At 43.2% G+C, this 12,321-nt stretch overlaps 1 protein-coding gene across 4 annotated transcripts in view; it reads left to right on the top strand.

Moving 5' to 3' along the window:
• SF3B1 (splicing factor 3b subunit 1) overlaps window positions 1-12,321 on the top strand; it is a 48,812-nt gene that overhangs the window by 21,199 nt on the left and 15,292 nt on the right. For 3 of the 4 annotated variants that reach the window (XR_635655.3, XM_003907762.4, XM_009182682.3), the window contains 4 exons: window positions 636-806; window positions 8,927-9,164; window positions 10,563-10,775; window positions 11,038-11,159. Coding sequence is in view for 2 of the 4 variants with exons in the window: in XM_003907762.4 (XP_003907811.1) it covers window positions 636-806; window positions 8,927-9,164; window positions 10,563-10,775; window positions 11,038-11,159 (744 nt within the window). In the remaining 2 variants the exon portion in view is untranslated. Of the gene's footprint in view, window positions 1-635; window positions 807-8,926; window positions 9,165-10,562; window positions 10,776-11,037; window positions 11,160-12,321 lie in introns of those variants that run through there. The other variant, XR_002516217.2, reaches the window with a different exon arrangement.

The raw sequence follows: 12,321 nt of genomic DNA, 5'->3' as shown, positions 1-12,321 counted from the left end.
TCTCGCTCTGTAGCCCAGGCTGGAGTGCAGTGGCCGGATCTCAGCTCACTGCAAGCTCCACCTCTCAGGTTTACGCCATTCTCCTGCCTCAGCCTCCGGAGTAGCTGGGACTACAGGTGCCCGCCACCTCGCCCGGCTAGTTTTTTGTATTTTTTAGTAGAGACGGGGTTTCACCGTGTTAGCTAGGATGGTCTTGATCTCCTGACCTCGTAATCCACCCGTCTTGGCCTCCCAAAGTGCTGGGATTACAGGCTTGAGCCACCGCGCCTGGCCGTTGCATAGTCTTAATTGCTATTTATATTAGTTTTGAAGAAAACCCTATTTTTCAGTGGAAGCATTATGGTTCTCCATTGTTGACTGAAGATTTTACTTCACCTACAATATATAAACTACAGTGTGCTATGTTACAAATTCTGAACTTGCTTATCTTTTGTTTATAGAAAGACAGGCATTATGTAAAATGAAATAAAGACACAGACTTTGAAACCAGCTAGCATAGAAGGGAGACCACTAGTACCATAGAAAGGAGAATGAGCAAAGTATAAAATGGGATGTTAAGTGGAAATGATTGTGCTAATGATAGAAAAATATATTGAAAGCATTTTAAAGGTAAACACTCACTGTTTTTTTTTCAGCGAGAAATTAGGCAACAGCTAGCAGAAAAAGCTAAAGCTGGAGAACTAAAAGTCGTCAATGGAGCAGCAGCGTCCCAGCCTCCATCAAAACGAAAACGGCGTTGGGATCAAACAGCTGATCAGACTCCTGGTGCCACTCCCAAAAAATTATCAAGTTGGGATCAGGCAGAGGTAATTTCTTTTTGTTTTTTGTTATTACTGTTTAAAATTTTTTTCTGTTATGGACTGTATTAGTCTGCTTGGGTTGCCATAAAAAGATACCACAGACTGGGTGCCTTAAACAACAGACATTGATTTTTTTCGCAGTTCTTGGAGGCTTGATCAGAGTACCAGCAGGGTTGGTATTTGTTGAGGGCTCTCTTGCTGTATCCTCACGTGGCCTTTCTCTGTGCCAGCAAGCTCTATTGTCCCTGGTCTTCCTATGAGGACATCAGTCTGTTAGATTAGGGCCCCACCCTCATGACCTCATTTGACCTTAATTTACCTCCTTAAAGACCCAGTCTCCAAATACAGCCACACTGGGGGTTCAACATACAAATTTTGAGGGGCATGCAATTTAGCCCATGTCATAGAGTAAGGAAAGTTCTTTTTAGAATATTAAATACAGACCTGTAGGTATGTTACATTGTGGAGGTTGAGTGTGATATAGTGGTCTTCTTTATCTTCTAGATAGATAACTTAAGACCCTCACTACAGGCAGCAAATAGTCAATGCTACTTCATTCCCTTGGCCAGCCTACTCTCCTACTTTCTTTTTTGTTTTTTTAAACATTTGTTTTGGAGGTGGAATGCATTGGCTCATGCCTGTAATCCCAGCACTTTGGGGGCCCAGGTGGGAGGATTGGTTGAGCTCAAGGAGTTTGAGACCAGCTTGGGCAACAGAGGGAGACCCTGTCTTTACAAAAAAAAAAAATTAGCTGGGCATAGTGGCACATGTCTGTAGTCCCAGCTACTGGGGTATGGGGAGTGGTGGGGGCTGAGACAGGAGGATCCCTTGATCCTAGGAGGTAGAGGTTGCATTGAGCTATGATCATGCCATTGCATTCCAGCCTGGTGACAGAGTAAGACCCTGTCTCAAAAAAACAAAATGATGGAGTCTGTAAAATCATTCTTATAAATGTATTTCCTAGTTCTGTAGAAATGATTATATTAGATGTTTTCTATCATTTAATAATATATACTTGCAGACTAAAAGATACAAGTTTGCATAAATGTTAAACTATCATATGTGCCTTTATTGTGTTTGTCATTAGCCTGAATAGAAAGGCCTTTAAAATGGATTTTTTAGAAAGCACTTGAAAATATTTAATTATTGCTAGAAAAATAAAATATAAAGGGGCCAGGTGTGGTGGCTCATGCCTGTAATCCCAGCATTTTGGGAGGCCGAGGCAGGTGGATCATGAGGTCAGGAGTTCAAGACCAGCTGGCCAACATAGTGAAACCCTGTCTCTACTGAAAATACAAAAAAATTAGCCAGGCATGGTGGCATGCGCCTGTAGTCCCAGCTACTTGGGAGGGTGAGGCAGGAGAATCGCTTGAATCCGGGAGGTGGAGGGTGTAGTGAGCCGAGATTAACGCTACTGCACTCCAATTTAGGCAACAGAGTGAGACTTTGTCTTAAAATAAATAAATAATGGATTAAAGCCACTCTTTTTGCTTATGTACCATTTCCCTTCCCCTCTTGGAGACTCTTATCATGTACCATTAATTTTTTTCTCCATACTAGATTATCATCATCAGCAAACATGTTTTACCATGCTTTGTCTTAACAACAGCAACAAAAAACCTGCAGAAAACATCTCTTAACCCTCATTCACATCCTCATTCAGCGACAATCCTGTTTCTATATCTTTTTAGAACAAAGTGCTTTGTTCTTTGTTTTTTTCTTTTTTTTTTTTTTTTTTTTGAGACGGAGTCTCGCTCTGTCGCCCAGGCTGGAGTGCAGTGGCCAGATCTCAGCTCACTGCAAGCTCCGCCTCCCGGGTTCCCGCCATTCTCCTGCCTCAGCCTCCCAAGTAGCTGGGACCACAGGCGCCGCCACCTCGCCCGGCTAATTTTTTGTGTTTTTAGTAGAGATGGGGTTTCGCCGTGTTAGCCAGGATGGTCTCGATCTCCTGACCTTGTGATCCGCCCGTCTCGGCCTCCCAAAGTGCTGGGATTACAGACTTGAGCCACCGCGCCCGGCCTGTTCTTTGTTTTTTTCTTGAGGTAGGGTCTCATTCTGTTGCCAAGTGCAGGGGCGCAATAGTAGCTCACTGCAGCCTCCACCTTCTGGGCTCAAATGATCTTTGCCACCTCAACCCCCCAAGTAGATGGGACTGTAGACACGTACCACCATGCCTGGCTAGTTTTTTATTTTTTGTAGAAACGGGTCTCACTGTGTTGTCCAGGCTGGTCTCAAACTCCTGGGCTTAAGCAGTCTGTCTGCCTCAGCCTTGCAAAGTGCTGGGATTACAGGCATGAGCCACAAGTGCTTTGAATGAGTTATTTGTACTTGCTTTCTCTGCTTACATAGTTCTAGTCTTTTTTTTTTTTCGTTTTTTTTTACATTCAATTACCCCATTGTAGAAGAGGAATAATTTATTTCTAGATGATTTTAATAATGTTCCCTAATTTTCAGATTCAAATTAACAAATATGTTTGTTAATCTAAATAATTACGTATTTATTGATTTATATATGTATATATTTTAATGTTTCTGTAATTCAGTTTTTAACGGTGAACTTTTACATGTTGGAAGCAGCAAAGGACTCAATATTATAGTACATTTTGATAGTATTTGATAGGCTTTTTCAGGTCAGTTAATTTAGTTGCTTGCAAATACAAATCAAGCTTGCTCCAGTTCCACAAGGACTCCACTACAGTCTTTTTTTTTTTTTTTTTTTGAGATGGAGTCTTGCTCTGTCACCCAGGCTGGAGTGCAGTGGCATGATCTCGGCTCACTGCAAGCTCCGCCTCCTGGGTTCACGCCATTCTCCTGCCTCAGCCTCCCGTAGTAGCTGGGACCACAGGCGCCTGCCACCACGCCCGGCTAATTTTTTGTATTTTTAGTAGAGACGGGGTTTCACAGTGTTAATCAGGATGGTCTCGATCTCCTGACCTCGTGATCCGCCCGCCTTGGCCTCCTAAAGTGCTGGGATTACAGGCGTGAGCCACCGCGCCCGGTCCCTCACCACAGTCTTTAGGATGGAGAAAAATCACTGGTTTTCCATGTGCTCCTATTTTGACCTCTTCTCTTAGGCTGCGGATCTTCTTTTTTGTCAAATCCATCACAGCTGCATTAATATTATCCACCTTTGATCTTATCAAGATACACATGAAAATCACGATTAAATTGCCATCAAAATGTTATTCCCCATCTCGATGCAGATGTGATGCATTCCTCCAGCCTTGTTTTTCTGCAGAAAACCTGCAATTGGACTGTCACATCCCAGTGGATGAAGCAGTTCCATCTTGGTATTTCCCAGGTTGACAAAAACAACAGATACTTCATGTTCAGGAAGAGGGACCGCTTCACTTACCGAGGCCCCCAGAATATTCTCATAAAATGTTGCACGTTTTCCAAATCTGGCACTGCTATGGCTACATGATTGAGTCGACCACGGTTCCACACAGAACCTGCCATTTGATCTAAGGGCCGTGACGTGGAAGAAGCTCTTACTGTTGGTATGGGAGCTTGGAGTCTGGAAAAAAACCCCTTTGAGTGTTCCCAACAGAAAGCTGGTCATGCCTGGAGTTCGGCCGAAGTAGTAGTTGTTGTTTTTACAGGACTTGCTCTCCTTTCTGGTTTCTCCCCAGTCTGGCATTCGCGGCTGCAGCCCTCAGCGCGCGCGCCATTTTGGAAAGCAACCCGCCACGTCCAGACCCGCCGAGGACCGTCAGTTCTAGTCTTATGTAGTTTCTAGTCTTCTTACGTAGTTCTAGTCTACTCCACCTAAACTCTTGTCAAGGTTACTTGACCCCTAATTGATCAATTTAAAAAGTGTATTTTCATTTCTCATATGACTTAGCATATCAAGAACATTTGACATTTCTTCATACCCTTTTCTCTCTCAGTCTCTGGGTTTTAGTCTTTCTTGCTTCCCCTCAAAATCTCCTCACTGGTTACTACTCCTTAGTCTTGTTTGCTGGATCCTCATTCTTCTTACCTCCGAACTTTGGGGTATTATAGTAGTGCTGAGTTTTTTGGATTCTTTTCCATCAGTGCTCGATCCCTAGGATCTCATTCTTGTCTTTATATACCATTTATATAAAATAGCTCCCAAACTTATAAATCTTTCCTCTGCTTCTGTTCCGCAGACTTGCGTGTTTGTTCAGCCTGACATATTTATTTGGCTGTTCAATGGGCATTTCAAAATCAGTATTTCTGAAAGAAAATTATTGATTTTTTTCGCATAAGTCTCTTCTCAGTCCTGCTCCCCTGTCTTTCCCATGTCTGTTTGGCTCAAGCAAAACATTTAGGACCGGGTCCAGTAGCTCATGCCTATAATCCCAGCACTTTGGGAGGCCAAGGTGGGTGAATTATTTGAGGTCAGGAGTTCGAGACCAGCCTGGCCAACATGGTGTATTTTAAAATACAAAAATTAGCCCGGCATGTTGGCGGGCGCCTGTAATCCCAGCTGCTCGGGAGGCTGAGGCAGGAGAATCACTTGAACCTGGAAGGTGCAGGTTGCAGTGAGCGGAGATGGTGCCACTGCACTCCAGTCTTGGCGACAGAGCGAGACTGTGTCTCCAAAAAAAAAAAAAACAACAAAAACAACAACAACAACGAAAAACATTTAGGGAGTCATCCAATACTCCTTATTCTCTTATCCCATATCCTACCCGTATACATTTTCTTGGCATCAGCTTTAAATATATTAAGGAGCTAGCCACTTTTCATGATCTCTGCCTCTACCATCCTTGTCTAAATCACTATTAGCTCTAGCCTGGACTGCTATATATTTAACTTATAAATCAAGAAAAAACCTATCAGATCATGCAGTATTTCCCCAAACCCAGAATTGGGATATACAAAACCTAATACATAATTTCTAAACAATTTAAGGTGAGGACTTCTCATTTGCTTGGTGATATGTAGGAGGGGTATGGTTCTGCTCAATATAAGTAACTACTGGCTTTAATTTTAATTTTAATTTTTGAGACAGAGTCTTGCTCTGTTACCCATGGGTAGCTGGAGTGCATTGGTGCAACCTCATCTCATTGCAGTCTCCGCCTGCCAGACTCAAGTGACTCTTGTGCCTCAGCCTCAAGTATCTGAGATTACAGGCATGTGCCATCAGGCCCAGCTAATTTTTGTATTTTTAGTAGAGACAGGGTTTCTCCATGTTGGCCAGGCTGGTGCTGAACCCCTGACCTCAAGTGATCCCCCGACCTTGGCCTCCCAAAGTGCTGGGATTACAGTTATGAGCCGCTGTGTCCAGCCAAGTAACTACTAACTTTAATTCTGTGGATGACATTCAGTACTAAGTTTGAGAAAGATAAAGAAGTTTGTCCTGGTAATTGTTTAACTGTATGCACATAACTAGACACAAGAGCTGATACCTTTCTTTTTTTCTTCCTTTTTTTTTTTTGAGACAGAGTCTTGCTCTCTCACCCTGACTAGAGTGCAATGGCATGATTTCGGCCCCCGTGCACCCTCCGCCTCCTGGGTTCAAGCGAGTCTCCTGCCTCAGCCTCCCAAGTAGCTGGGATTATAGGTGCCTACCGCCACGCCTGGCTAATTTTTAGGAGAGACGGGGTTTTGCCATGTTGGCCAGGCTGGTCTCAAACTCCCAACTTCAGGTGACCCACCCGCCTTGGCCTCCCAAAGTGCTGGGATTACAGGTGTGAGCCACTGCGCCTGGCATGAGAGCTGATATGCTGATATCTTTCTTATAGAAACTACAGAGACTTGGCCAGGCACGCTGGCTCATGCCTGTAATCCCAGCACTTTGGGAGGCCAAGCGGGCAGATCACCTGAGGTTGGGAGTTTGAGACCAGCCTGGCCAACATGGTGAAACCATGTCTCTACTAAAAATGCAAAAAATTAGTCAGGTGTGATGGCAGGCACTTGTAATACCAGCTACTCAGGAGGCTGAGGCAGGAAAATTGCTTGAACCCGGAAGGCAGAGGTTGCAGGGAGCTGAGATCATGCCATTGCACTCTGACCTGGGTGACAGTGAGGCTCTGTCTCAAAATAAATAAATAAATAAATAAATAAATAAATAAATAATTCAGAGACTCGACTTTTTTTTTGTTGTTCTGTTCATTTAATACAACTGTACTCTAGTCATAAATGTAGGAATTAGATAATAGAATTTATTTCCCATCTTTCCTTATAATTCAGCAGGAGGGACAGATGCCAGAATGGAGATTTTAAACGATTTGTGTGCTTTATTTACCTAATCCAGAATTTTTCAACCCTGAGTAACAGTAATATCCTTTTTTTTTTTTTTTTTTTTTTTGGAGACAGAATCTCACTCTGTCACCCAGGCTGGAGTGCAGTGGCGCGATCTTGGCTAGTTGCAACCTCCGCCTCCTGGGTTTAGGCAATTCTCGTGCTTCACCCTCCTGAGTAGCTGGAATTACAAGTGTGCACCACCACACCCAGCTATTTTTATTTTTTATTTTTAGTAGAAATGGGCTTTTGCCATGTTGGCCAGGCTGGTCTCAACTCCTGGCCTCAATTGATCTGCCTGCCTGGCCTCCCAAAGTGCTGGGAGTACAGGCATGAACCACCATGCCTGGCCCTGAGTAGTATCTTTTTAAAGGAAAAACTATTGAGTCTTAAACTTGTTTAATGGTACCATGCAAATTTGCAAACGTAAAGGTCGATAAAGTCCTTGTGTCTATAAGAGCTCCCAACTTTCCCAATTTTTTTTTTTTTTCTTTCTGAGACGGGATCTCACTCTTATCACCCCCGCTGGAGTGCAGTGGCATGATCTTGACTCACTGCAAACTCCGCCTCCTGGGTTCACGCAGTTCTCCTGCCTCAGCCTCCCAAGTAGCTGGACCTACAGGCGCCCTCTACAAGGCCTGGCTAATTTTTTTGTATTTTTAGTAGAGACAGGGTTTCACCGTGTTAGCCAGGATGGTCTTGATCTCCTGACCTTGTGATCTGCCCGCCTTGGCCTCCCAAAGTGCTGGGATTACGGGCGTGAGCCACCTCACCCAGCCAAGAGCTCCCAACTTTAAAACAAATATATAAAGTACATTACATATCCTATGGAATACTTATGAGGCAGTATATAAGTACAAATTTTGTTTTCTTTATACTCAACTCTATGCTACTTTGATATGATACTGTCTTTATTGGTGGAGATTCTTTTGCTATCACATGCAGTCAGTTGTCCAGCTGTTACTCTGTGAACTACTGTGGAACCTTTGATGTTACTTAAACCCACCTCTCAGCCTGGGCAGCATAGTAAGGTGCTTATCTCTCCAAGGAAAAAAAAAATTAACCGGGTGTGGTGGTATGCGCCTGTATGTAGTCTCAGCTACTCAGGAGACTGACATGGGAGGATCGCTTGAGCCTGGTAGGTGGAGACTGCAGTGAGCCGTGATTGTGCCGCAGCGCTCAACCTGGGCGGCAGAGTGAGACCCTCTGTCAAAAAACAAACGAAAACCCACCTCTCATCTTTTTTCATTAATCTTACCAGCCTCAGCTAGGGTAATATTATTTGCTACACATGTAACTGTAAATACAAACTGATCTCAAGATTACCCAGGAGGTGGAGCTTGCAGTGAGCCGAGATCGTGCCACGGCACTCCAGCCTGGGTGACAGAGGGAGACTCCGTCTCAAAAAAAAAAAAAAATTACATAGGTAATCTGAAGCATGCTTATATTAATTAAACACACACAATTGAACAAAACATCAACAGGACTATTTTCTTAGAACGCGTGAATTCCTTCTCCCCTAAATATGTGTCTCTAAGCCCCACTTTGAGAAGTACTAATGTAATTAGAGCTGAAAGCCTTCGATTACATATCTAGACAGAGAAACCTTATTGATTTCCCCCAAAGTCACAGAGCTGTTAATGGCATATCAAAGATTCATACCCAGAATATTTTGTTTTTTTAAGCTGGAACTTTTGTCAGTGCTTCGGATTGAAACTTTACATTGTTTTTAATCATAAACATTTGCTAGAAAGTAGGTATATTTTCCTATAAGTAGAGGTAGTGTCCTCTAACTTAATTAATTTTAGTACGTAGAACTAAAACATTTTTCATTTAAAGTTTTATTTTATGGAAATTTTCTAACTATTTCTATGTGGGTGTGTGAAATAAATTTTTTTTTTTGCTTTTTTAAGACCCCTGGGCATACTCCTTCATTAAGATGGGATGAGACACCAGGTCGTGCAAAGGGAAGTGAGACTCCTGGAGCAACCCCAGGCTCAAAAATATGGGATCCTACACCTAGCCACACACCGGCGGGAGCTGCTACTCCTGGACGAGGCGATACACCAGGCCACGCAACACCAGGCCATGGAGGCGCAACTTCCAGTGCTCGTAAAAACAGATGGGATGAAACCCCCAAAACAGAGAGAGGTACTTCTAGTGGAGTATGGGTGTGTGGGTGAAATGTTGAGTGGTATGTTTACAGACTGAAATGTGTTCTGTTTATTCCTGGGTGGACGCATATAAGGGGACAGATTAAGAACAGAACAGATCATATGCTTGATTTTTTTTTACTTCTTGAAGAGGTTTAAGATTTAAGGAAGAACCTTAGGCTAAAGTAAAGTTAGTAGGCCGTAACCTTTGATTTTGTTTGTTTCTTTAGAGACAGGGTCTTGCTCACTGTAGCCTTGACATCCTAGGCTCAAGCGATCTTCCCGCCTCAGCCTTCTGAGTAGCTGAGACTATAGGGGCATGTCACCATGCCTGGCTAATTTTTTTTTTTTTTTTTTTGAGACAGAGTGTTGCTCTTACTGCCCAGGCTGGAATGCAATGGCGCGATCTCAGCTTACTGCAACCTCAGAGACGGGGTTTCTCCATGCTGCTCAGGCGGGTCTTGAACTCTGGACCTCCGATGATCCGCCCCCCTCGGCCTGCTGAAATGCTGGGATTATAGGCGTGAGCCACCGCGCCCAGTCCCCGGCTACTTTTTAAATTTTTTGTAGAGACAATGTTTTGCTTAATTGCCTAGCCTGGTCTTGAACTCCTGGCTTCAGGTGATCTCCTGCCAAAGTGTTGGGATTACAGGCATGAACCATTGTGCCTGGCTTACCCTTTGTTTTTTATTATGGAAAAATGTACCTAACATCAAATTTACTTTTTTGTTGCTCTTGTTGAGACAGAGTCTCACTCTGTCACCCAAGCTAGAGTGCAGTGGCGCGCTCTCACCTTATTGCAACCTCTGCCTTCCGGATTCAAGAGATTCTTTTTTTTTTCTTTTTTTGAGATGGAGTCTCGCTCTGTCGCCCAAGCTGGAGTGCAGTGGCGCGATCTCGGCTCACTGCAACTTCCGCCTCCCGGGTTCACGCCATTCTCCTGCCTCAGCCTCCCAAATAACTGGGACTACAGGCGTCCGCCACCACGCCCGGCTAATTTTTTTGTATTTTTAGTAGAGACGGGGTTTCACCGTGTTAGCCAGGATGGTCTCGATCTCCAGACCTTGTGATCCACCCGCCTTGGCCTCCCAAAGTGCTGGGATTACAGGTGTGAGCCACCGTGCCCAGCCAGGTTCAAGAGATTCTTTTGCCTCAGCTTCCTGAGTAGCTGGGATTACAGGCACCCACCACCACACCTGGCTAATTTTTGTATTTTTTGTAGAGACGGAGTTTCACTATGTTGGTCAGGCTGGTCTCAAACAACTTTAAATGGGTCACCATTTTAGGAATATTCTGTTTTAGAACTTGATAGTTTTGAGTATAACTGTTTGAGAATAAAGAATATTAGTTTAACAGGAATTAAAATTGTGGTTTTACTCACTCTTTCTTTTTAAAGATACTCCTGGGCATGGAAGTGGATGGGCTGAGACTCCTCGAACAGATCGAGGTGGAGATTCTATTGGTGAAACACCGACTCCTGGAGCCAGTAAAAGAAAATCACGGTGGGATGAAACACCAGCTAGTCAGATGGGTGGAAGCACTCCAGTTCTGACCCCTGGAAAAACACCAATTGGCACACCAGCCATGAACATGGCTACCCCTACTCCAGGTAGAACTCTCTCTCTCATTGGAAATAATTGTTTTTTTCTCCATAAATTATTTAATTTTTTTTCTTTGTGGTATTCTGTGTGCTATTAATGTCAACTTCTAGCAAGAATAAAGAGATATAAAAATTTAAGTCTTGGTTTGCATTTATAATGTAAAAGCAAAATAAATAATAGGGTTGATCTTAATTCTCTTTTATCTCAAAGATAAATGTAATAATACAGTCTTGCACTATAGAGTATATAAAACTTTGCTTTTCTTGGTAGGTCACATAATGAGTATGACTCCTGAACAGCTTCAGGCTTGGCGATGGGAAAGAGAAATTGATGAGAGAAATCGCCCACTTTCTGATGAGGAATTAGATGCTATGTTCCCAGAAGGATATAAGGTAGTACATCAAATATGAATGAGATGGTATTTAGGATATGCCTTTATTTTAAATAGTGAAAAAAATTGATCGAACTTGCATTGGCTTTGCCCAAATTTACTGTTGTCATTCCATTCTCTTAGCTATTTCCAGGTATATTTCAGTTCCAAATAGAGATGAAAAGAAATGAACAACATGATTCTATTACTATTTGAAAGACATCTGGAGGACTTGTATACAGGTCTATCAGTTATACTTTGAGAACTGCTGGTGCTTCAGTTTTCTAGCAGTCCCAGGAATAAGCTTATTTAGATTGTGGTTATTTTACTTGGTGCTTCACCAAGATTTTGTATACTTAAGTTTATGGATTGTCAGTGGACACAAAGAATATTCTTTTTTTTTTTTTTTTAAGATGGAGTCTCATTCTGTCACCGGGTTGGAGTGCAGTGGCGTGATTTCAGCTCATTGCAACCTCTGCCTCCCAGGTTCAAGCGATTCTCTTGCCTCAGTCTCCCGAGTAGCTGGGATTATAGGCGCCTACCACTACGCCCGACTGATTTTTGTATTTATAATAGAGACAGGGTTTCGCCATGTTGGCCAGGCTGGTCTTGAACTCCTGACCTCAAGTGATCCATCCCTTTCAGCCTCCCAAAGTGCTGGGATTACAGGCGTGAGTTACCGTGCCCAGCCTTCTTTTTACCATATCAACCTAAAATTTATTTTGAACTATAAAATTTTCTAGGTACCTCGTACTCAGGGAGTATTTGTTAGTCTGAAGATAGCCTGTGGTCATATAGCTGACATCATAACCAAGGGGAACCAGATAACTTTGTAAGTCATCTGATGGCCTTTACAGAGCTTTTTCTGTTAATGACTATTGATTTTTAACAGTTCATGCATATGTTTTTTGTTTTATTTTGTTTTGTTTTAGAGACAGGGTCTCACTGTGTTGCCCAGACTGGAGAGCAGTGGCGCTGACATAGCTCGCTGCAGCCTTGATCTCCTGGGCTCAAGTGATCCTTCTGCCTCAGCCTCCTGAGTAGCTGGGGCTATGGGCATGCACCACCATACCTGGCTAATTTTTTTATTTTTTGTAGATATGGAGTCTCACTGTGTTGCCAGGCTGGTCTCAAACTCCTAGGCTCAAAGTATCCTCCCACATTGACCTCCCAAACTGCTGGGA

Source organism: Papio anubis, chromosome 10 (assembly GCF_008728515.1).
Source record: "Papio anubis isolate 15944 chromosome 10, Panubis1.0, whole genome shotgun sequence".
In the NCBI taxonomy this organism is placed as follows: domain Eukaryota; kingdom Metazoa; phylum Chordata; class Mammalia; order Primates; family Cercopithecidae; genus Papio; species Papio anubis.
Note: the sequence above shows the minus strand (reverse complement) of the source record. Positions and strands in the feature narration are given on the sequence as shown.